The following is a 21,619-nucleotide window of genomic DNA, read 5'->3' on the forward strand; positions in this document are numbered from 1 at the left end:
ACATACAGTACACACTGCACATACACAGAAAACACGTACTACCAGCAAAAGTTCATATTCAAGTATAACGTCATAACTGAGGTGTGTTTATTTTTATGTCAGGAACATTTAGAATCCTGGCCAGTGGCTCAGTATGTTGGCCAGAAAACCTTTAATAACTTATTACTTACATTTTGAAGGGTATTGGCATAAATTTTAAAATATTATAAGGAAAACAGCCTGTTTGTGCTCTAATTATAATTATATTTTTAATGCGTTTTTGTGGTGTCCATTAAATACTTAAACTTAAAAGCTGAGCCTGGAAGTTCGTTCTTAACCTTGAAATGCACATACTAGCTTTTTCCAGAGCTTTCAACCGCATCTCATGATATTTATCAGCAGATGTAGTTGGCAAAATTGTAAAAACGTTTCACAAGTATGGGAACTCTGGTGATAAAAAGTGGTTGTATATGAGGGGAGATTGTTGTAATCGCTGTTTTGGGGTACAACAAATATCAGCTTCATCCACTGGTGAAGGCTATTAGATGTGGTTGAAAACTCTGGATATTTTATTCCAGAGTGGTCCTTGAGTAAATATATTTTTCGGCAAGTAATAGCAGACAAATCAAATACGAAACTGTGCAGTGACTGATTAAGCTTCTGTATAATAAGCTGCTTTCCACATATTCACTTTGAAAATAAATACATAACAAATAAATATGTCAGAAATGCTTCGTGTCAGATGTCAGTTGAGAGAAATTTCCATCTTCACGTCATTTTCCATCTTATGAAATGTGACTAAGACTAAAATGAAACTACTAAATGAGTCCAGAGCTGAATTATGTGACAAAGTATGAATGGAAGAATAAGGGACATCATTGGAGTGCGCAATATTTACACAGTTGAATTCATTTTGAAGCAATCACCAGCCATGGCTTGTGGGGGTTTTTTTGGCTTACTTTGGCTTTAAACACAACGGGACACTAGATTTCATGTTTTACTCCTGATCACACAGGACGTGAAGCCAGGTCGTGCGCTCCAGATAATAATGATGAATGAATAAAAAGAGAAATATTAAGAAAAAAGAGAAGTCATGCAGTGAGTCTCCAGCTACATACAGTTAATATTTTCAAAAGGTTTCAGGCCTCACATGCTGTTAGTTCATAAAGTCGTGTTGAAAGTGAGGAAATAAATAAAGTACAGCTCGATCACACGCTGATCTTTTGGCTCATATTCATCACTTTGGATATGCAAAGACAAAGCACACTTTTCTCTTACCTACTGTATCTATCCAGCCACATACTGTACCCATCTGTCAAGTCTCTCCATTCTTCAGGTTATTCATCTTTACACACGTTTGACCTTCATCTCAAGTCCATTTGTCTGTCCACCTTCATCTGAGAAACATGTCAGTCTAACCACATACTCATCCATCAATTTATCAATCTCTTATTGTCAATAAATCCCATGAGAAGACCAAAACTAACAATGACTTTATACTAACAACTGTATGTGCAGCCAAAGCTTGATTAATCTTATTCCTCTGTGCTGTAGACTTTCATTGTTGACTAGAAACTAATAAAAACATAAAAATTAGCCACATTTTTACACATCATGGACATCATAATGAACATGGGCACTGTAGTTTTTGACTCAATCTCACACACACCGTCCTGCTGCCGTAAATACTCACTAAAGTGCCAAGTGTGTATTAATCTGCAGCTGAAAATAGTCCCTAACAAATATACCATTTACTCCTATTTTAGTATTTCTTTGCTAAAAACTACAGTGCCCAGCTGTTTGGGGAAATTTTTGAGCCTTTTTTAAAAATTAAATTAAATATTTATGACTATTTAAAACACAAAAAATCAAGGTCAGGAAGTCAGAAAGTAGTGAGACTGATGGTTTTCGTCTTTTCATGGGATTTGTTGACACAACTTTCCTCACTGTGTGCTGCTATTTTCTCTCATTTTTCTTCCGAGTCTGGATTAATGAGGAGGATATGTTCAATGACAGGGATGCTTTTAGTAATTTGTACTAGCAAACTACTCCAGTCTGTACTCCAAATGAAATCCCTGCATCTCTAAACAGCTGCAGTGGTGTAACGCTCCCCTGTACTTTGTATTTCCCTAAATAGTGAGTCTGTGATTCCACTATTTGTGTGATTATCAAAGACTGCATTTGTGTCCTTGCGGAGGAGTTTCCTTGAACACAACAAGGTAAATCTTTTCATTCTTTGACACCTACCTTGCCGGCTGATTCATCCTTAAAATCTCAATGTTTGTCTGTTTTGAAATCGTACTTTGGCTGTTCATTGTGACATCGCACATGTCATGGAAAGCACAAGAAACTACTTGAAAGCCATGTGTCCCTTCTCTAGGTGGTCCTGTATTAAATACCTTTCATCCTGCTCAGCAGCTCTGTTCCAATGTTGATGTTGGATCCAGTCAAAAATCATATGTCACTAGAGGTAGGGTGTTGCTGTAAATATCTTCCTCTGGTCACTCTCTGTTAACTTGCTCACTAGTGGCCATTATTATTCTCCCAGGAGAACAGTCCCTGCAGTGTGACAGCACTTCTCGTCCTCTCTCTTCTCGTTGCTCCCTCCCTTTTCTGACAGGGTGGGAGGTTAAGGGAGGTGACGCCTCTGCGTTCTCCCTTCCCCGTGACGATCAGGTGAAGCTGGTGGACGTGCTTAGTAGCGCCCCCTGTGGTTCGTCCTGGACATGGTGAGCGGTAGCGACACAGAGGAGAGAGAGGAGACCTCCCAGTAGAGAGAACGAGACAGGAAGAGCTGGTAGAGGATCACCATGGAGATGGACTGGCAGAGGATCACGCCGATAGTCACCACCTACAGAGAGGGAAGGATTAGTCTCTGAAATTGATATAACTGATATTTCTATACTAATCATAGTCCTATTGTCTGAAAATGGAGACATAAGATCAAAGTAAGAGTGAGGTTTTCACTTTACAAAGTGCACATTTAAAAACACAATCAACTGTTCACACCAAAGAGCTGTAGACCTCAAATATAGCTGCCAAAGTTGAAGTGACACTTTTGCTAAAAGGTTTGTGTGTTCAAACCTTCTCCTTCTGGTGATCATTGAAGACAACAGACAAGAGGACGAGGACGGGATGACAGAGGAACCACAAGAAGCATCCCTGCATAGAAAAACAAGAAAGACCACATGAGTAGCTGTCGGTAAATATTTGTTTGTCTGGAGGCTGTTAAGAATATATATATGTAGAGTGTAGTTGACCTTGGCGAAGCAGAGGTAGAAGTCTCTCTTCAGGGTGCTCCTCTCAGTGGAGATGATCTGGTAGAGGACGGAGGCCAGCAGGAGGGCCAGGCCTACTCTCAGAGCTATGAGGAGGAGGCCTGCCAGACTCTGCTGGGCGTGATAGCTGTGATGGTCGCTCTCTGACTCTGAATACTGCTCCCACAGCAGCAGCACGCCCTGAAAATGACACAGTTTCGCTGTCAATAGCTCTGGTACATTCAGGTGACTCTTGTAGGTTTCTGATTCTGACAGATTTGAATTTAAACCACAGGTGGGTTCGTCTGTTTGCTTATGTTTGACCATATTCATCACAAATCTTCCACAAATTTCACTTACTTTTCTCAAAATCCTGACGTTTTAAAGAGAATTCTGACTTTCCTCTGATATTTGTTGCATTTTTGGGTTCAATCTGAACCACGTCACTCTTATCAGATGAGCGTACCTGTGTAACGACTCCACCAACAGCGACGGCCGTTGAAGCCGGAGACTGTTCCCACTGCAGAGGTCTGGACTGAGGCTTCCGGCCTCGACTCAGAGTCCAGCCCATACACAGGCTCAGTAACGTGTACAGCATGGACACCTGGGACACCATATCCCAGACTGCACAGGGGCAGGAAGGAGTGAAAAAGAAGTAATCAAACAGTGAATTAGGCTTTAAAAACAGATTTAAAAAAAATACAGATGAAACAAAGGGCATATTTAAGGGAATATGAGGACATACACTCTGCCAGACTGCCCATCAGAGGGATACCAACACCGTCTCTGGAGTACCTGCAGAGCACAAGATGAGGGGACAGGAAACCACTATTATTTCATATTCTTCTCAGTACCAATGCATGATTCAGTTAGTTCAATAAAACTTTATTTATCCCTGTTATCCATTAGACACACATACAATAAATAAAAACCAAACATGGACATGGTAATAAGTAATTTAGAAGATAAATATAAATATGCCCCAAAAAGTCTAAAAAACTCAAAGTAATGAAAGCATAAATAACTAAATTTTCTATATGGGTACCCTATGTAATATATGGAGTAGAGAAAACAATCTGTAAAGGGAAAATAACTCTGCTGCTCACAGCTCAAAGTCACAAGCCAAAGAGATGAGGAACCTGGGTATTAATATTTTAGTTCATAGGGCAGCTTTGTCTGGTTTTTACTGCCTCTACCTGGCCAAGTGGATGTAGTTGCAGAGAGCAGAGCAGCACTGTAACGCCAGCGCTGTGGTCAGCACTTTGAGGACAGTGTGCATGGGACCTCCTTTCCTCAGAGCCTGGTACAGAGGCTGGATGTAGATACAGCAGGCTATGAAGTAGGCCAGCAGCAGGAGGAAGTAGAAACTGTGGAGACCTGGGAGAGAGAAAAGAAGAAAAGGAGTCCCACATGAATGATACAGATGCCTCAGGACCAATCCCCCCACCAGTTTTACACATCATAACACTGAGTTATAATTCAGTATCATTATTGACAGTATTTTCTGTTGTTTAAATATTTAACACCAACATCTTTTTTTAATAGCACACACATACAGCAGTAGATTTGTTATAAAGCAAACAAATATAACTTATCGGGCAATTAGTACTGTTTATTATGCTGGCTTCTGTAATAGGTCACAACCTGGGAATCCCTTCTTCTTCTTCTTCTTCTTGGAAAAAAAAAATCAAACAGATGCTTAAGTTGGAGTTTCTAGGTAAGAGAGTAATGATACGTTCCCTGCTTTCAACTTCCTATCTCCAACGACAACAAATGCAGCACACTGTGTGATTTCTGGCACTTGTTGTGTGCGCGAGTATTCGGGATGTCTGACCTGCCTCCTCTGCACTGAAGTGATCCAGAGGGTTTCCTGCTGAGTCGGCGTTGAACAGCAGGACGGTAAAAGTGAGATCAGCATGAGAAGGAATCGCTGCGCTTTCCTGCAGAGACAGACAGTGAACAAATGGAGAAAAAAAAGAAACAAATGGCCGCTCTTAGTATCAATAAAACGACTGACACTGGATATTATTCTGCTGCTGCCACATAAGCTCTTACTGTTACCTGGCATGTATATCTATCAGCATACAGGGCCTGCCAGACTGTAGGGGAGGACTGATGAGGGATCGTCTGGTTGTGTTCTTCTTGACTGAGGGAAACTGAAAGCAGAAAGAATCACAGCGACGTTAAGTGACAGCGTGGTGGAAGGAGAGGGGATCAATACAGCTGCATCGCATCCATCATATCAGACATCTTACTGATGAACTGAGCTCTAGAGAGCCTGTCAGAGCAGCTGAGGTTGTCCAGGTCTGGCTCCATGTCCTGATACAACAGCAATCTGGACTCCTTCTCTATGGCCAGAGCGGAGTTTTCCAGCCGGCAGACGAACAGACCGTCATCACCTACAGAGAGATAGAGAAGGGTGTTAGACTGATGGGTGATAAGAAAAATAACACGTTTCCAACCACTTCTGCTTTTTCACAGATTTTTATGTGATTTACTTTCAGCCAAAGGGAGAATTTACATATTTATTAGATTTCATAAAAAAGATAGTATGTGTTTAATCTCATCTTATTAAATAATGCTGCTCTGCCGGCCACAGTGTTTAAATTGATTGATTGATCATGTTTTCCACAGTGGATAAAGGTAACTATGTACATTTACTAAGTGCTTTAGTTAAGTACAATTTTGAGGTACTTGTTCTTTGCTTGAGTATTTCCATTTTATGCTACTTTAAACTTCTACAAAGTAGTGTAAAATGTTATGACTTTGAGCTGCATTAGTGTGTGAAATGTGCTATATAAATAAAGTGTACTATTATTATTATTATCATTATAAAAACACGTCATACACTAATATGATGCAGTGCCATTACTATTAATCTACCGAAAATATCTAAAATTGGCACCACACTGATGAACTACAGCATTAAAATGCTCTTATATGTATTTTTTTAGTGATAAAAACAAACAATATACTAAAATAATATAACACCCTAAAAAGAAGTCAGTCTGCATAATAAGTACTTTTACTTTTAATACTTTAAGTACACTTTGCTGATAATACATCTATACTTTTAACATTTTGATTTCAGGACTTTTGCTTGTAATCAGGTATTTTTAGACTGAAGTATTTCTACTTTAACTTAAGTAAAAGATCTGAGTACTTCCTCCATCTCTGGTTCTTCTTCTTGCATCAGGGAGAAACATTTGAAGATGCAGAAAAGACAAAAGGCTGGTCCGTAACCTGCTGGGCCTCTGGTTTATTTTATATTTTCATAATTTTTCACAAAGTGTGTCTTAAAACAACAGTCAGGTGCCCATATGAACAGTGAAAGAGGTTTTCCTCACTGTAATTATTTCTCCTGTTCATACTGACTATTAAAAGATCCCCTTCAAATGTGCTGTCATTGTAAGTGATGGAGGCCAAAATCCAGTCATTTTAGTGCAAAAATACATTTAAAAGTTGATGTGAAGCTTATATGAGGCTCCAGCAGTCTGAGTTAGTCATGTCAAGTGCATATCTACCATATTTACAGTCTTTTTAGCATCAAATTCCCTCTTTATGTTTCCCGGGTCAGTGTTTCCCTGTTGAGGTGTGGTTGAAGTTTAGTAACTAAAAGAGGGACTTTGGCACTAAAAACTGTAACGGTGAAAGATATTTACTTGATTTGACTCATTTGGAAGGCTGAAGCTTCAAATTAGCTTCAGATATACTTTTAAAGACATTTTTGCACAGAAGGAGGACTGTGGAGTTTGTCCCCCATCACTTACATTGCATTATGAGGGCATCTTCTAATAACCAGCATGAACAGGAGGGGTGATTATGGAAAGTAAAACCTATTTAAATGTTGATATGGGCTCCTGACTGATATTTTAAGACACACTTGAAAAATTGTGAACCCGTCCTTTAAGTGGAGTAATCATTACAGCGGTCACTGCAAGTCTCCCCAAATAAAACACACTTAAAAATGAAAGAACAGGTACAAAAAAGGGCAAAACCGGGTCATTAAAAGTGATGTAAACCATCAATGCAGAGATTATCAAAGTGATGATGACGCGCAGTTAATGTTACACCCGTCGGGGATGTATTTCTAGGGGCAAGAAGCAAGAAAACGAAAGAAAAACTGTGAATTAAATCAATGTATCGTCATGTAAGAAATAACAGTGAACACAGTCTGATCCTGCCGCTGTCGAGATGACACGTTAGCAGGAAAACACCGTTATGTGATTACCTTGGTACATGAATTTAGTGATGAACTGGCCGTTTTGCTGTCTCGCCACTTCGCTCTTCAAAAGTCCCTTCACAGTTTTCCCAAAGGCCTCCGAGCTGAGCAGTATTGCGACAATAAGTGTGGCTGTAATATACGACATTGTCTCCCCTTTTTTACAGTCTAACGTTATAGGCAAAATAAACGGTAGCTAATCAATTCAATGAGCCACGAAGCCAGAAGTCAAGCAGCTGCGTCAAGTTACGGCCCGTTACAAAGGAACAACCCGGAAGTCAACGTTTCTGCCGTCAAACAAAAGCCTTCAAGGCAATATAATGTTATAGTTAAATTTATTTAGATTTATTTTATTGTTTTATTGGTATCTATTTATTTCGTTTAGTGTTTTCTCATTTTATACTTTTATATTTGACTTGTGTCTATTGTTGTTTCTTTCATTATTGTAACTGTTCTCTTACCATTCACTTATCTTTCATTGTTGTTTTTAATTATTGAATTAATTCTATTAAAGTAGGTTTGTGAAATTGTTTCTTTCTAATCTGTTGTTATCTTTTATTACACTGTGTAAAAAAGTGTAATAAGAGTGATTTCTTATGTCTAAAAAGTACACAAAATGGCTATTATTTCCTTCAAACTTTGCTTCTGTGACCAGGACAGTGATACGCTTTGCTTTCAGAATATGTGGATTTAAGATAGTAAAACGTCACTTAACCATATTTTTTAAAAGTATAAACCTTTGAAAATAACTTGAGGAAGTTACATGTGTATTGTATCCATTGTAGCTCACTTGACGCTGTTGCCGTGGCCACTGGACAGCGTTGACAGTTTGATTGATCCGGGATCCACGCAATCACACAGTACCAGCTTCACCGCGTCACATTAAAAAACCAATCAGAGAGAAAAAAGCAGTCTATTTGTTCCAAACGTCCCGCCCATTTCCAACGTGTCAACACTAACGTAAAACCCCTGCGACTGTCGCACATTACACAATGCATCTACTGTACGAGTTAAACGGCAGGCTGGATAACGGATTATAAGTATTATAATAACAAACTAACGACCAATAGATAAAACTCTTACACAGGAGTGTACAATGTCGTTTTTACATCTGTAGAAGACATTAATGTCAACAGACAGCCGTTGGTCCACTGTCGTGATGGACTTCAACAGGACTGTTCTGGTGACTGGAGGCTCTGGATTCATGTGAGTTCATGTAATAATGCTGATAAAACTAAAAAATAAAGATATAAATGTTGTCTATTACTGTTCATAGCTCAGTTTTAAGCAGCTGAACCTCTCTAGCTCCTCAGTTGTTAATGCCACAAAAGACGAAACCATCTCTTCCGGTTTTTCTTTTCTGTTTATACTGAAATGTATCAAATATAGTCTACAGGTTAATTATCATTTCTAAACCACGTTGACATGACATAAGAGAAAAGGCAGCTCACACAGAAAAAGAAATGTGTATTAAGTTGAAGTTCTTCAGTGATGACTTGTATTAAGACATAAAAATAATTGCTTGGAATAATAATGTGTCTGATTTGGTTTTTCCACAAAAAAGTAAATTAAATTATAGTGAAACTCAAACTCCAACTGAAGGAACAAGAAAACATTTTTAAGTGAAGGGGGACTTTAAAGGACAGGTCCACAGTTTTTCCAAGTCTGTCTTAAAACAACAGTCAGGTGCCCAAATGAACCCTAAAATATAATGAACATTATCTAAAGCTAATATGAAGCTTCCAATCAAGTAGATATCTTTCAACATTAGTCTTTTTAGTGCCAAAGTCTCTCTTTTTGTCACTATGCTTCCACCACAGCTCAACAGGGAAACACTGTCTGAGGAAACACAAAGAGGGACTTTGATGCTAAAAAGACTGTAAATGTGGCAGATATCCACTTGATATGACTAACTCAGATTTCTGAAGCCTCATATAAGTTTCACATCAACTTTTAAATGCATATTTGCACAAAATGACTGTGTGGACACACTGTGGATTTTAACCTCCATCACTTATATTGAAAGCATATTCAAATGGGATCTTTTAATAGCCAGTATGAACAGGAGGAATGATTACAGTGAGGAAAACCTCTTTCATTGTTCATATGAACACCTGACTGTTGTTTTATTACCTTGCGAGGCAGCTGAATTCACAAGATCACTAGATTATGCAAAAGTCCAACTTGTCTGGCTTCAAGCTATGTGCTTTTGTGCCAGTCAGCATTATATGAGGATTCTCGCGCAATCTTACGAATCCAGCTGCCTCTTAAGGTTAGATGGTGATAGATAGATGGTTCATCCAATCACTTGCAAAGTATTTTTTGAAAGTGCCTGCCTTTTACCAAACAGTTTCCAAGAAAGACTTCTCAGATGGTTCTGTGTAACAAACCATCTGGTGCGTCAGGTTAATTCTAAGACACACTTGAAAAATTGTGAACCTGTCCTTTAAAGGGGCTCTCCAGCGATTTAATACAGCACTTGAGGCTGATAGAGTTGACTAGCTTATGTTTTGGTCGGTCTTATGTTTACTGTATCTCCATCTCTCCTTCTCTTTCTCTAGTGGCTCCCATCTTGTGTGCTCACTGGTCAACAGACACCCTGACTGGAGAATTATCAATCTGGATAATGTAAGTCTCTGTGTGCCTGCTATTGCAGTGGTGGAAGAAGTATTCAGATGCTAAAGTTTTGCAGTAAAAGTAGTGGTTTGGTCCCTCTGACTGATATATTATTATATATGACATCATTAGATTATTAATACTGAAGCATCAGTGTTAGAGCAGCATGTTACTGTTGTAGTTGCTGGAGGTGGAGCTAGTTTCAACTACTTTATATACAGTTAGCTGGTTTAGTCCAGTGGTTCCCAATGTAGGGGTTGGGCCCCTCCAAACGGTCACCAGATAAATCTGAGGGGTCGTGAGATGATTAATGGGAGAAGAAAGAATAAAAAACAAAGTTCTGATACACAAATCTGTTCTCAGTTTTTGGACTTTTTCTCTAATCTTTGATCTTTGGTGAAATATTGGATACCTCAAAATTGTACTTAAGTACAGTACTTGAGTAAAGTTACTTTCCACCACTGTGATGTTGTCTTTGTCCACAGATGAATGAATGAATTAATATAAATGTACATGTGTCAGTGGTGAGATAACAAAACACAATTCTGTAGGAAACTCATTATCTGATCTGTTCCAGTTGGATTACTGCTGCAGCCCCAGGAGTCTGGAGAGTGTTGAAGACAGAGCAAACTACACCTTTATCAGGGTGAGAGCTGCTGACTTTAGTACTATGTAACTTGATAGATTGACCTCTGAGAGCAGCCTGCTTGTCAACAGCATGTGATAAAGTGACCTCAGTTAAAACATAACTAGATTGATGACTATGAGTGAGTTCTTTGATGGTAAAACGATAAATAGGCAAAAGCAACTTTGTTCCAGCTCCTATTCATATGTACGTCTGTCTTAACAGGGGGATGTGTGCAACTCTCGGCTGGTAAACCACATCTTCAACACAGAAAACATCGATGTGATCTTCCACCTGGCAGCCAAAACGCACGTTGGTGAGCAGCAGTTGTTCAATCTGAGGTCATGTGTGTATAAAGGGCTGATTGTACTGATGATGAACCTTTTGCCTTCTTGTTTACTCCACTGTGGTGTTTGTTCCGATATTCAGATGCATCGTTTGAAAATCCGTCTAGTTTCCAGCGGGTCAACATTGATGGAACCAGAGTTTTACTTGGAGCCGCACATCAGGCCCAATACCAGCCACAACGCTTCATCTATGTCAGCACCGATGAAGTGTACGGAGCCAGTCTGGACGAGGTCAGTGATTGTTGGGTGGATTTAAGAGGTTTGGGTTCGTTGTTGGGTCATTTAGTAGGTGTGTTGATGGATTTTGATGGTTTGTTTTCTGCAGGTGTTTGATGAGAGCAGCCCAGTGAGGCCATCCAATCCGTATTCTGCCACTAAAGCAGCTGCAGAGTATCTGGTCAGATCCTACTGGGACAAATATAAGGTACAAACACACTGAGGCAGGGAAGAAGCTTCTAAACTAAATGAAAGAACAAGTTTTTAAAGAGTTTAAACAATTTAAATTGACTCACTGGAGGTGTTAGCTCTTGATTTTTTTACTGTTATGGCATGTTTTTTTCTAACAAGACTTTCTGAACAAGAAAACTGAAAAATAATCAGCGACTACTTGATAATCGCTTCATCTTAAAGTCTTTTTTAAGCAAAAATGCCAAACATTACTTAGTTTCAACTTCTAAATTGTGAGAAATTGCTGCTTTTCTTTGTCATACATGTTAGTAAACTGAAAATATTGTTTTAACTTAGCTAATTGATGCCATCATCTTGGGCTTAAGGAAACTGTGATGGGCATTCTGGCATTTTTCAGAACAATTCATATTTGATTTGTGTGAACAGGATCATATATATATTTTGTATAATATTCCTGCATTTCCAGGTTGCATTCACACCAGTTAAAACAATGTGACAACAGTTTTATTCAACTTTTAAATGAGTCTGAAATCATTTAAAGATGCATGTAAAGATATGAAGTTTGTGGTTCTCTGTGTGTTGATGCTGCTCTGTTATCCGTTATCAGTTTCCCATCATCATTACAAGGAGCAACAACACCTACGGGCCCAGACAGTACACTGAGAAGGTACAGTGACACTGACTGACGACACTGCCGTTAGTTTTAACCTTTATGAGTAACAATGAACGGATTTAACGGATCTATAAGATTTTAATTATTGATTGGTCTGAAGGTTAACAGTCCTCAGGAGCCACAATTGGCCTTGTGCAAGATATTTGCAGTCTAATCCAACAAAATTTTTTACTTTTTCCACACATTTTTTCTGGATTACAAGAAGTGTCCTTACCTGCTTCTGTCAGGAGGCTTGTTTTGCAAACAGGGGAAACATTAGGCAGGATTAATGCAGATTTTTACTGCACCAGGTAAACAAAGGTGAGCTCAATGATCTTTAACTTTATCTTAAGGCCAAGCTCACCTCCACAGGTGTTTTCAGTCATACTGGCTGATTAAATCTTAAGCTTTGGGTGGAGCTATGCTGTGAAATAGCATGAGGTCAGATCCTATGTTAATAAAGGTGCGGTCATACCAGATTTTACCTGACAAAATTTACTTGCATGCTATAAGTAAACTTTCTATAGCGTCTTTCAAAACCAGAGTAACAAGGTGCTTCACAAAATACAGTTTCCATAAAATATAGGTTCAGTTTTAGCGTACATACTGGATTTCAACATAGAGAAATGAGATAGCGAACATAGAGAAATTAAAAGAACATAGACAGAAAATACAATAAAAATGGGGATTTCAAGGAGTAGTCAAACATAGATAAAAGAAAATATAAGGCTAACAACTGCATTCAATAAAGTTATAAATAATAGAGCTTCAAACTCTTTACTGTCATTAAACAATAATATATTATTCTGTGTCCAACTGACTTTTAAAACCATCTTTTTCATCTTTCAGGTCATTCCAAGGTTTCTCACCCTCTTGCAAATGGACAAGAAATGGTACGTGTGTTTCTATCCTGCTTTACTCACACTTCAGGATTCAAACTGGCAACCCTCTGGTTTCAATCCAGCTCTATTGTTTGTTTGTTTTTCCAGCATATTAAAAAGAAAAATAAATCTAGTTTCTCTCTCTACTCTCTGCTGCAGTACCATCCAGGGAACCCTCCCTAAATCCCGCCATTTCCTGTTTGTCGATGACGCCGTCAACGCCTTCCTGCTGGTTCTGCAGAAAGGGGTTGTGGGAGAAATCTACAATGTGGGGACAAACTGTGAGATTCCCATCATGCAGCTGGCAAGGGAACTTGTTCAGATGGTGGGTTCAGGATGTAAATGGACTGAATTCACTGTATTTAAACATTTAAAACATATGCTAATATATCCAGTTATTTATTAAACCTGTATGCGTGTTTTTCAGGTCAAGAACGTGCCAGACTCTGAATTAAATGATTGGCTCGAGTTTGTACCTGACAGGTGAGTCAACCTAACTTGATAATAAGACTCAACTGCCATTTTGTTTCATTTCATTCATTCATCATAAATGTGTCAATTTAAGAGCTAATGTCGTCACCTAACAAAACGAGACTCGTCTGAATGTACTTATGTTCTGTAGGCCGCGGGTTGACCTCCGCTACCCCATCAGATGTGAGAAGCTGCAGCAGCTGGGCTGGAAAGCTGAGGTGTCCTGGGCTGAAGGCATCAGACAGACTGGTACAGTAACACACACACACACACACACACACACAGGGGGCCAGTATGTTAAAGCCCCAACCCACAGTAGATCTGGTCCAACCGTCAGTCCAAAGAAGTGAACATAACAGATAAAGAGAAATGTACACATTGTTTATTCCTGCATGTGTGTCTCCTCTAGTCAAATGGTACCAAGACAACCCAAACTTCTGGTCAGACGCAACTGAGGACCTAGGACCAATCGGAAGCAAGCTTGAAAATGCTACCAGCCAATGCGTGGCGTCAGCATAGCCCTGCTGCTTGACTGACAGGATGGAGAGTTAACTCAAAAGACACCACGCTGTGACCTTTTTTTGCATGATGTTTGCGTAGCACAGAGGCTATTAATGGCTCAAATAACAAATACTGAACATGTGAGCAAACATCTGTCTGTCTGCGATAAATGTTTATCGGACCAACAGGCCCTGAAGTGCCAGCCAACAGGAAAGCAGAACCGCACCTTCAACCAAAGCAATGTGAAGAAAACTAGCATCACAACTGGAAATGAACGCACTTTATCTTGGTGTTAATTACTGATTCAGAAGAGATTACTAACAAGTGTCTTACTTTGCTCAACTTGGGCCTATTTTACATTTTTTATGCATTTTGTTTAGATGTTAGTCCAGATTGAAGCCTGAAACATTCTCTATAAGAATGTAGAAACTTAAACACACACAATAGATTATAGGACAGTAAGGGCTGCAGAGAATATGTCTTCCCTCTAAATTCTGGTGGGATTTCTCATCTGCATTTGGAGCTCTGGCAGCAGCTAGTCTGTCTTCTTACTACTGTTCAGGGCAATACAGAAGCACAAATCAAAGACAACCTCTTCCCTCATTGTCAAACTGCTGCATTGAGCTTTAAACATGTAACATTTTGACCTTGCAGAGCTTCAAATGTGCACGTTCATGTACTTCCCACAGAGTTTGTTTCAGGCTTTACGAGAAAATAGATTAGTAACTTTAATTTCCTTCGCTGCTTTTCCTTCAAAGCTCAAAGTCAGCAGGAAGCTTATAAATATTCCAGTGTTACATATTTTTTACAACACAAGTATTTTGATTAGCTGAAAGGTACCTTGATATTGTCTTAGCAGTCTCCTAATAACAAATGGAGAAGAAGGGCGTCTCAGTCAGGTTTTTTATGTTTTCTAGTTTTTCCAGTCATGCTGTAAAATGTATTTAACTGCAAATAAACTTATTTAATAAATTTAAAAAAGGTATCTGACTGTGGTTATACTTTTTAGAATTTTAAAGACACACACACACACTTAAACACGCACACAGAAGAAGAAACAGATCAAAACACCCGTTACATTTGCAAATCCAAACCTTTAATTGTGGTAAAATCAGAATAGATGCACAGTATTTTTTTTTTCTTCGTGCAGTGCTCCTCTTCGTGCACAACTGCTAAACTAATACATAAAGCAAATACTAACTACCAGGCCGGTGCTGTTGTCTGCTGTGAGTCCACATCGAGGAGTCTGGCCAGTCAGTAATGGCAACAACACCGGGCTCCGTTCAGTTTCAATTCAGTCACTAAACAGTGAGAACAATCAGTCCTAATGACTACACACATTTGTTTTGGGGTCACCTTCTATTTAAATTGAAAGTGAAATAAAGCCGCAAAGTGTCGTTTGGTGTCCACACTTTATCTCAGTCTATCTGTTGTAATATTTTGCTGCCCAGACTGCCTTTTGTCAACAACTAAAGACTGTTTGTTGCAAACATTTGTGCATACAAAAGGCTGCAAAGTGTGATCATTTATATCTCTGATCTGTCATTGATTATGGGTTTGCTGTGGCTGCATTGCATTCTGGTATATTGAGGCTATGGTGGTTGAGAAGTGGATAATTTTGCCTCACTTACAGTGGAGTTATCTGTTTAACAGCAGAGTGTCTGAGCTAAGTGGACCAACAGTAAAAATTACATTTCTTACAGCTGCTTTATAATATTCTTCTCATGCAAGAAGCAGATGAAGACTCGTACGGATCATCTGCAAGTTGCAAAAAGACCCTGATGACATGAGAGTGATGTTTTTTTGTTTTTTTTTATTGCAAACATTTCCCCATTTCTGATTGGCCAGAGGCTCCCGACCGTGCGAGCATCAACACACCGACGCCTGAAAATATGCAAATCACAACAACATAGCAATAGAACCACAGTTAATTCTGTGTTATGAAGACTTTAAAGATCGCCACTTGCCAGACATTCACACAAAGGGTATTAACGGGAAGGAAAAGTGTAAAGACTCAAATGAAAAGAAAAAAAAAAACTGACTTGGAGAGAATCTGGACACTTGTTTTTTGTACTGCATGTTTTTTTTTTTTACAAAACGGTCTTTGATCGTAACATTTTGTTAATTGTTTTTAATCCAAACCTTGGCATATTTGGTGGTGTTTTCTCAAATTTTGTTTGCCAATTAAAAATGGCTGTTTATGGTTTGATTATCATTATTGGCATTTGGAACCTGTCGCACAAACAGGTTAATGGATCTGAAACTGAGTCCAATGTGACTTTCAAGGTAACCTGTGTGGGGTGTTTCTCTTGATATGTCACAGTCACGTTGACTGCAATACAACTGTCAGTGCTTCTCTCTTCATGTGACACCAAGTGCACATCTTCACTCGCTTGAATGACGGACAGAAATGGACTGGGGCCCCCCTTGTGGCCACCAGACCTGTTTGCTGATCAATTTTCTCATATTTTGCATCAAAAACGAACGATTTTATGACAACCAAAAAATAAATAAGAGCTGTGAGCAACTTTTAAACTAATTATTTCCACTTGAACTAAAGGAAAAAGAAAACAATGAAATTTTTTCTGCAGCAAAAAAGTTCAACACCTGTTTACTATCAGTTGGGTGATATGACGCTTTATATCGCAAGACAATAAATATTTGTCAACCATCTGAGATTTTGCCATACCGTTCTCAACAAGCAGGACTGCTTTATGGTAATATTGGATTTACAGGATTGTTGCATTAATATGATGAAGTACCTTAACTTTTTTTTTTTAGTTATTTAATCCACTGGATTAGACAAAAACAGACATTCCCAAGTGCTTATTTAGTCTGTAAATGGTTTCTTCATTGAATTTCAAGGAGCTTTACTATAATCCCGATATATCATTTCCAAAATACATAATTATGTATACTTGGACAGAAGATATTGAAGGTGTGTGATATCAAGACTAACAGTCCCAGTGGCATTGTTAACATGCTAATGATGAGTGCTTTATGTTTACCATTGTCACCGTCTTAGTTAAGCCTGTTAGCATTTGCTTATTAGTACTAAACAGAGTACAGTAAAGTGTTCAGAGAGGTATGCAGGGGCTAATTTTGGGGGGAAAACTGGTGTAAACGCTGGTTGTTCAGCAAAAAAAGGTTCTGTTTCAACACAAGAGGATGTGCACACAGCATGGGTTGCTTTTTATTGGCCTTAAAACGAGAACTGGGCTATTGAGATTTTTTGACAAGCATGATTTGATGCATGTTTTGGCACCACTGACAGTTTTGTTGAATTTTTTTCCTATTTTTTTAATGTTATTACAGCTTGTTACAGTGACATATTCAAGAGAAACCCCTACCTGTTGCATCTTTAACATTAAAAAGCTCACACTACCCCAGAAAAATAGAAATTTTCACTCATACCAATGACATTCAACATTCAAGAGCCAGTGTTTTTGTTTACTGTCTTTTGGTCAAGTCACTCTTTAAAATATCAACTTTTTGTATTAGGCTTATAAAAATAAATATTTCTCAAAAATGCTTGATAAATTACACAAACTAGCAGCGAAAGTAGACTCGAGAACTCTGTGTGCAAACAGCTGAATCCTACGGTTGCTGTTAACTACAACTCCACCTGGTCCCCCCCCCAAAAAAACAAGAACAAAAAGAAAAAAAAGGTTTCGTATCTGGAAGAACCTTTCCATACAACACACACACACACACACACACACACACTGGAGACATCTTTCTTTTTGACACCTGGCTGCACTAAACTGCAAACACTCACTCACTCACTCACACACACACACCTCTCAGAGGTTTTGAAGGACCTGTGCTACAGAAGACATTTTTAAACTAAGTAACTGAAGTATTTTCTGTAAAACTCGGTGGGATTTTTAGTCTTTCTACAAACACAAGGGCCTGCAGGCCGCAGCAATGGGAGCTTAGCACCATTAATTGTTCACTGACAATTGAAGCACTCCTGCTGGTGAGTTAGTTACCGTAGAGACGCAGAATCATTTGCCATGGTGACACTGTCGGTGTCTGTTGCCATGGTAATGCTGTACAAAGTGTAACCAACTTCACTATCAGCTCTATTAGGACTGGGTATCAACTCTTGAATTTAAGGCATCAAAAGGTACTGAAAATACTTTTTAAAAAAAAAAAAAACTAAAGTGCTAGATTTTTAAATGAGAACAAACCAATGTTACATTTAAACTAATTGTAACTATAGAGGGTATGTGTGAGGGTGTGTCCTTATTCACGTGATACGACCCCCTCATCACTGAGTGACAAAAACAGACCCGCTATGGCTTCAATGACTAGACAAGACAAAGAATCTACAGCCACGCTAGCAGCTCTGTGAGCAAATTTCATGGCAATTCATCCGACTGTCGAGATATTTCAGCCTGGACCGTCTGACTGATATTGCCATCCTGACGCTAGTGTGGATAAAAAGCAAAAGCTCCAGTGATCTGTTTGACAAAAGGCAGTTAAGATGTGGAATTTACTCAAAAAATTCAACATTAATTACACAAAATGGCAACTACACTTCCAAGTTTCAGCACCAACCCAACACTCATCTCTTCTTTTTAGCCGTCGTCGGTCTAAAGAAACTTCTTCCTGAATCCTTTCTGATTCTTTTTCTGCGACTGATTACACAACAGCTCTTAAACATTGAAGCAGTGTCTTCACTGTATTTCTTTGTTGGCTACTCTCAACGTTTTGTGTGCCATGGCGACGTCCACATACGGTGATGTCACGTACATACCCTCTATTGCATAATGCCTTTACCTTCATCCAGATAAAGCTATTCAAAAAAGAAATCATCTATATAATATTTTGAATTTTACATCTCTATTAAAAAAATACCCAGCCCTAACCCATATGTTTCAGTCTTAAATGATTCGGTCATTTCAAGGCACCGTGCACATGTCAGAATTTGGGCTAATTTTGTGCCAGTTTGTGCCCTAATCCACACTGAGCACAGACTGCGGACAGAGAACGACCCTAACAAAACTCATGCAGACAATCTTGGTGACGGCAAAGTAAGAGGAAGCCACAAGTAATCGATCTCTATTGTACTTTGTGGGGCATTTTGTCAAAGTGAGGTGGGGGTTTGGGGCACTCCAACACAGTTCAATGGTAATTACAGCTGACAGGCATATTCTGTCTGCTCTAGAAAACGACCTAAATACATTGCATATTTATGTGCACACTCTGAACAACACTACTTGACAAGATTGCTCTATAAACAAGATGTACAGATTAAGTGAGGTAAACTGAAGTTTTTCCTTCCATGACGCCCTGCTCAGACGTTCCTTCTTTTATTCACAGATATTTTATCTGCCCCCTAGTGGCTGTTAGAAGGCACAGCATCGACTACACACTGAACCAGATTCATTCAAGTGATTTGTATCTCCATCTTAAAGGTATGCCTTTGGATTCAGGCTGCAAAAACAGCATTTTAGCATGCTTAATATGTTTATTAAAAAAACACAAGAGACTGCACTAGCTGCATACTAAGTTTGTGGTTGGCAATAGCCATGGATTCAAGTAAGAAACGCTATCCCACGATATCTCCTCTCTGCCAAATTTCATCAACTGCTCAACTGTAATGAGCTCCAAAACTCAACAATTTGGATGCCATTGGAGTGCTATAATGAAATCAGAAAGTGTATCCTGAACTGTAAGGTGATGAGCTTCAGTTTGACATTTATCTGCCGGTGCAGATCTGAATGCAAGTTGGATGTACATGTTTCAAATGTGACAGCTATCAAATAACTACCAATAAGACAGCGAGTTAAGATGATTCTACATGTTAAGGTGTCCCATAAATTTAAAAAAGTTCAACTTAAATCCTTCAGAGTTCTGTTGATGAAACAAGTTTTAAACTAGTCCTTCAATAATTTGATTGTCATTTGCAATTTTATCTTCTACTTATTGTCCTGTTGCTGATTTCTATCGTTCTTCCAGTTATTCCCTCATAATGAACAGCAACAGTTCTTGTAACAAATCTACGGTGAGATGATTCCCACCACTGTGTTATTCATATCGTATCATATTTGATTGGTTAGCATGTGCTAAATCATCTATTGGGACACCTCAAACGCAGCTCTGGTCAACAACTTAATCACTATTTTAACTGGTGCTCATGGTGGTTTAGCCTGTATTAGGCTGCATGTTGGAGGACAATATGACGCTTAGTTCTACAAAAATGGTGAAACAACTAGACAATTGAACCAAATTTTGACAGAAGCCAAAAGAAAATGCAGACAGTGAAGTTTCAATTTTAAGGTTGCTCTGTAAGTGGCCACGAGTCTACCCTATACTAGGAATTAAATTTTTTCTAATGCTGTTTCCTATGACAATTGTCCTTGAATGTAGCATTGTCCCTTTAAAATGGCTCCTTTAAAAGGGGAGCAGGTTTAGCGAGATATAGTACATCATCAGGGATTAAAGCAAGAACAGATTTGTGAGCCTGAAAAGTTGTCCACAAGGAAATGTGTACAATGTATTGAATTCAGTATTTTATGAATTTAAAACTGCTCTATGCCTGAAATCAGGTGTGATGCCTGAGAATTTTAGCCCCTGCATCATTGAACCACTTTCTCCTACCATAAATTCTGAAGTTGCTGTCTTTGCACCAAGACAATAAGCTGCTTTTGGACATTTTTTATGTGACCTGCTTTCTGCTTGAGTCCTCTGGCATTGTACTAACTTCAAAAATGGTTTTCTTTAATGTGACACTTAAAGCCAACTAGTTTCCTGAACCAGGGAAATACATATGAAGATTGACCTGAACACGACTTCTGATCCTAAAGTAAAAATCATAGAAGAGGGGAAAAATCAGAGTGTTCTAACATAACTAAAGACTGCTGTATAATTGTATGTATTCGCTTGGCATTTTAAACTCCTTGACCAAAAAACAACAACACTTGCATATGTTTTATTGTCTTGGTCCAGCCTTGTCATTTGTCAAAGCCAGTGGGCAATTTGAGGAAATCTGCCTAGTGAGCATAAATTGGTAAAATAAATCCCCTCATTGGTTCGTGTGTGTGTGTGTGTACAAGTATTTACCGTAAATACTATATCTAAAGCCGACTATCTTTCGTCAGCTGTGTTCAAATTGCCCACTGAACTAAGCTCACCAGACACTGCCTGGTCCAACGTTGAGTGATCAAATGTAATTTTCTTCACATCAAGTGTTGTTTCACTTGTAATTCACATTCTTTTTCAGTGGAGATTCTTCTCTGTTTGTATTAAGAAGAGCTGAACTATTTACATTTAATCTATATTTCAAAGTTCTTCATGTAAACAAAACAAATTAAGCCCCTGATAAGAAATTAACAATTTTCCCCACCAAGCAGCAACAGAGCGTTGTTTTTTTTTTTTTTTTTGGCTTATTCTGCTGCTGATCGGCATTGTGGGGGATTGGACTTCAACCACTGAACGGTCCAAATGTACAGTGGAGCTCCTTTTAGAAGTTCAATCAGGGATGAAACATGGACGTCTTGGGTACAGATCAACTGCCCCTTATGGTCTGGTTTCACAGCAGGGCCAAGTAGGGCTAACCAGGGATTAGGCATCGATTACATATCCAAATTCCACTTAAGCTGTTTTGTATCTCACTGTGCTGTGCCAAGCTAGGTGTCTTTCTAACATTTCT

At 38.8% G+C, this 21,619-nt stretch overlaps 3 protein-coding genes across 4 annotated transcripts in view; 1 reads left to right on the plus strand and 2 right to left on the minus strand.

The window, feature by feature from the left end:
- Positions 1 to 21,619, minus strand: part of LOC121891932 (nectin-2-like) — a 933,424-nt gene that overhangs the window by 476,830 nt on the left and 434,975 nt on the right. The window lies entirely within an intron of this gene.
- gpr180 (G protein-coupled receptor 180) lies at positions 1,582 to 12,921 on the minus strand. 2 transcript variants are annotated; one of them, XM_042404652.1, is made up of 10 exons: positions 12,342 to 12,921; positions 5,492 to 5,635; positions 5,298 to 5,392; positions 5,071 to 5,176; positions 4,433 to 4,613; positions 3,982 to 4,031; positions 3,703 to 3,860; positions 3,240 to 3,437; positions 3,064 to 3,141; positions 1,582 to 2,830 (listed from the first exon to the last, which is right to left on the minus strand). In XM_042404652.1, exons 2-10 carry the CDS (start codon positions 5,550 to 5,552, stop codon positions 2,675 to 2,677), a joined length of 1,083 nt encoding a protein of 360 aa, XP_042260586.1. In that variant the 5' UTR covers positions 5,553 to 5,635; positions 12,342 to 12,921; the 3' UTR covers positions 1,582 to 2,674. The 2 variants fall into 2 exon arrangements, with proteins under 2 accessions (XP_042260586.1, XP_042260585.1); XM_042404651.1 differs by lacking the exon at positions 12,342 to 12,921 and adding an exon at positions 7,468 to 7,705.
- Positions 8,412 to 14,909, plus strand: LOC121891949 (dTDP-D-glucose 4,6-dehydratase-like). Its single transcript, XM_042404668.1, has 12 exons — positions 8,412 to 8,664; positions 10,020 to 10,086; positions 10,652 to 10,720; positions 10,925 to 11,015; positions 11,129 to 11,277; positions 11,372 to 11,470; positions 12,062 to 12,121; positions 12,956 to 12,999; positions 13,147 to 13,312; positions 13,415 to 13,470; positions 13,610 to 13,707; positions 13,868 to 14,909. Exons 1-12 carry the CDS (start codon positions 8,585 to 8,587, stop codon positions 13,975 to 13,977), a joined length of 1,089 nt encoding a protein of 362 aa, XP_042260602.1. The 5' UTR covers positions 8,412 to 8,584; the 3' UTR covers positions 13,978 to 14,909.

The sequence above is a fragment of the Thunnus maccoyii genome, chromosome 24 (genome assembly GCF_910596095.1).
Source record: "Thunnus maccoyii chromosome 24, fThuMac1.1, whole genome shotgun sequence".
Taxonomy (NCBI): domain Eukaryota; kingdom Metazoa; phylum Chordata; class Actinopteri; order Scombriformes; family Scombridae; genus Thunnus; species Thunnus maccoyii.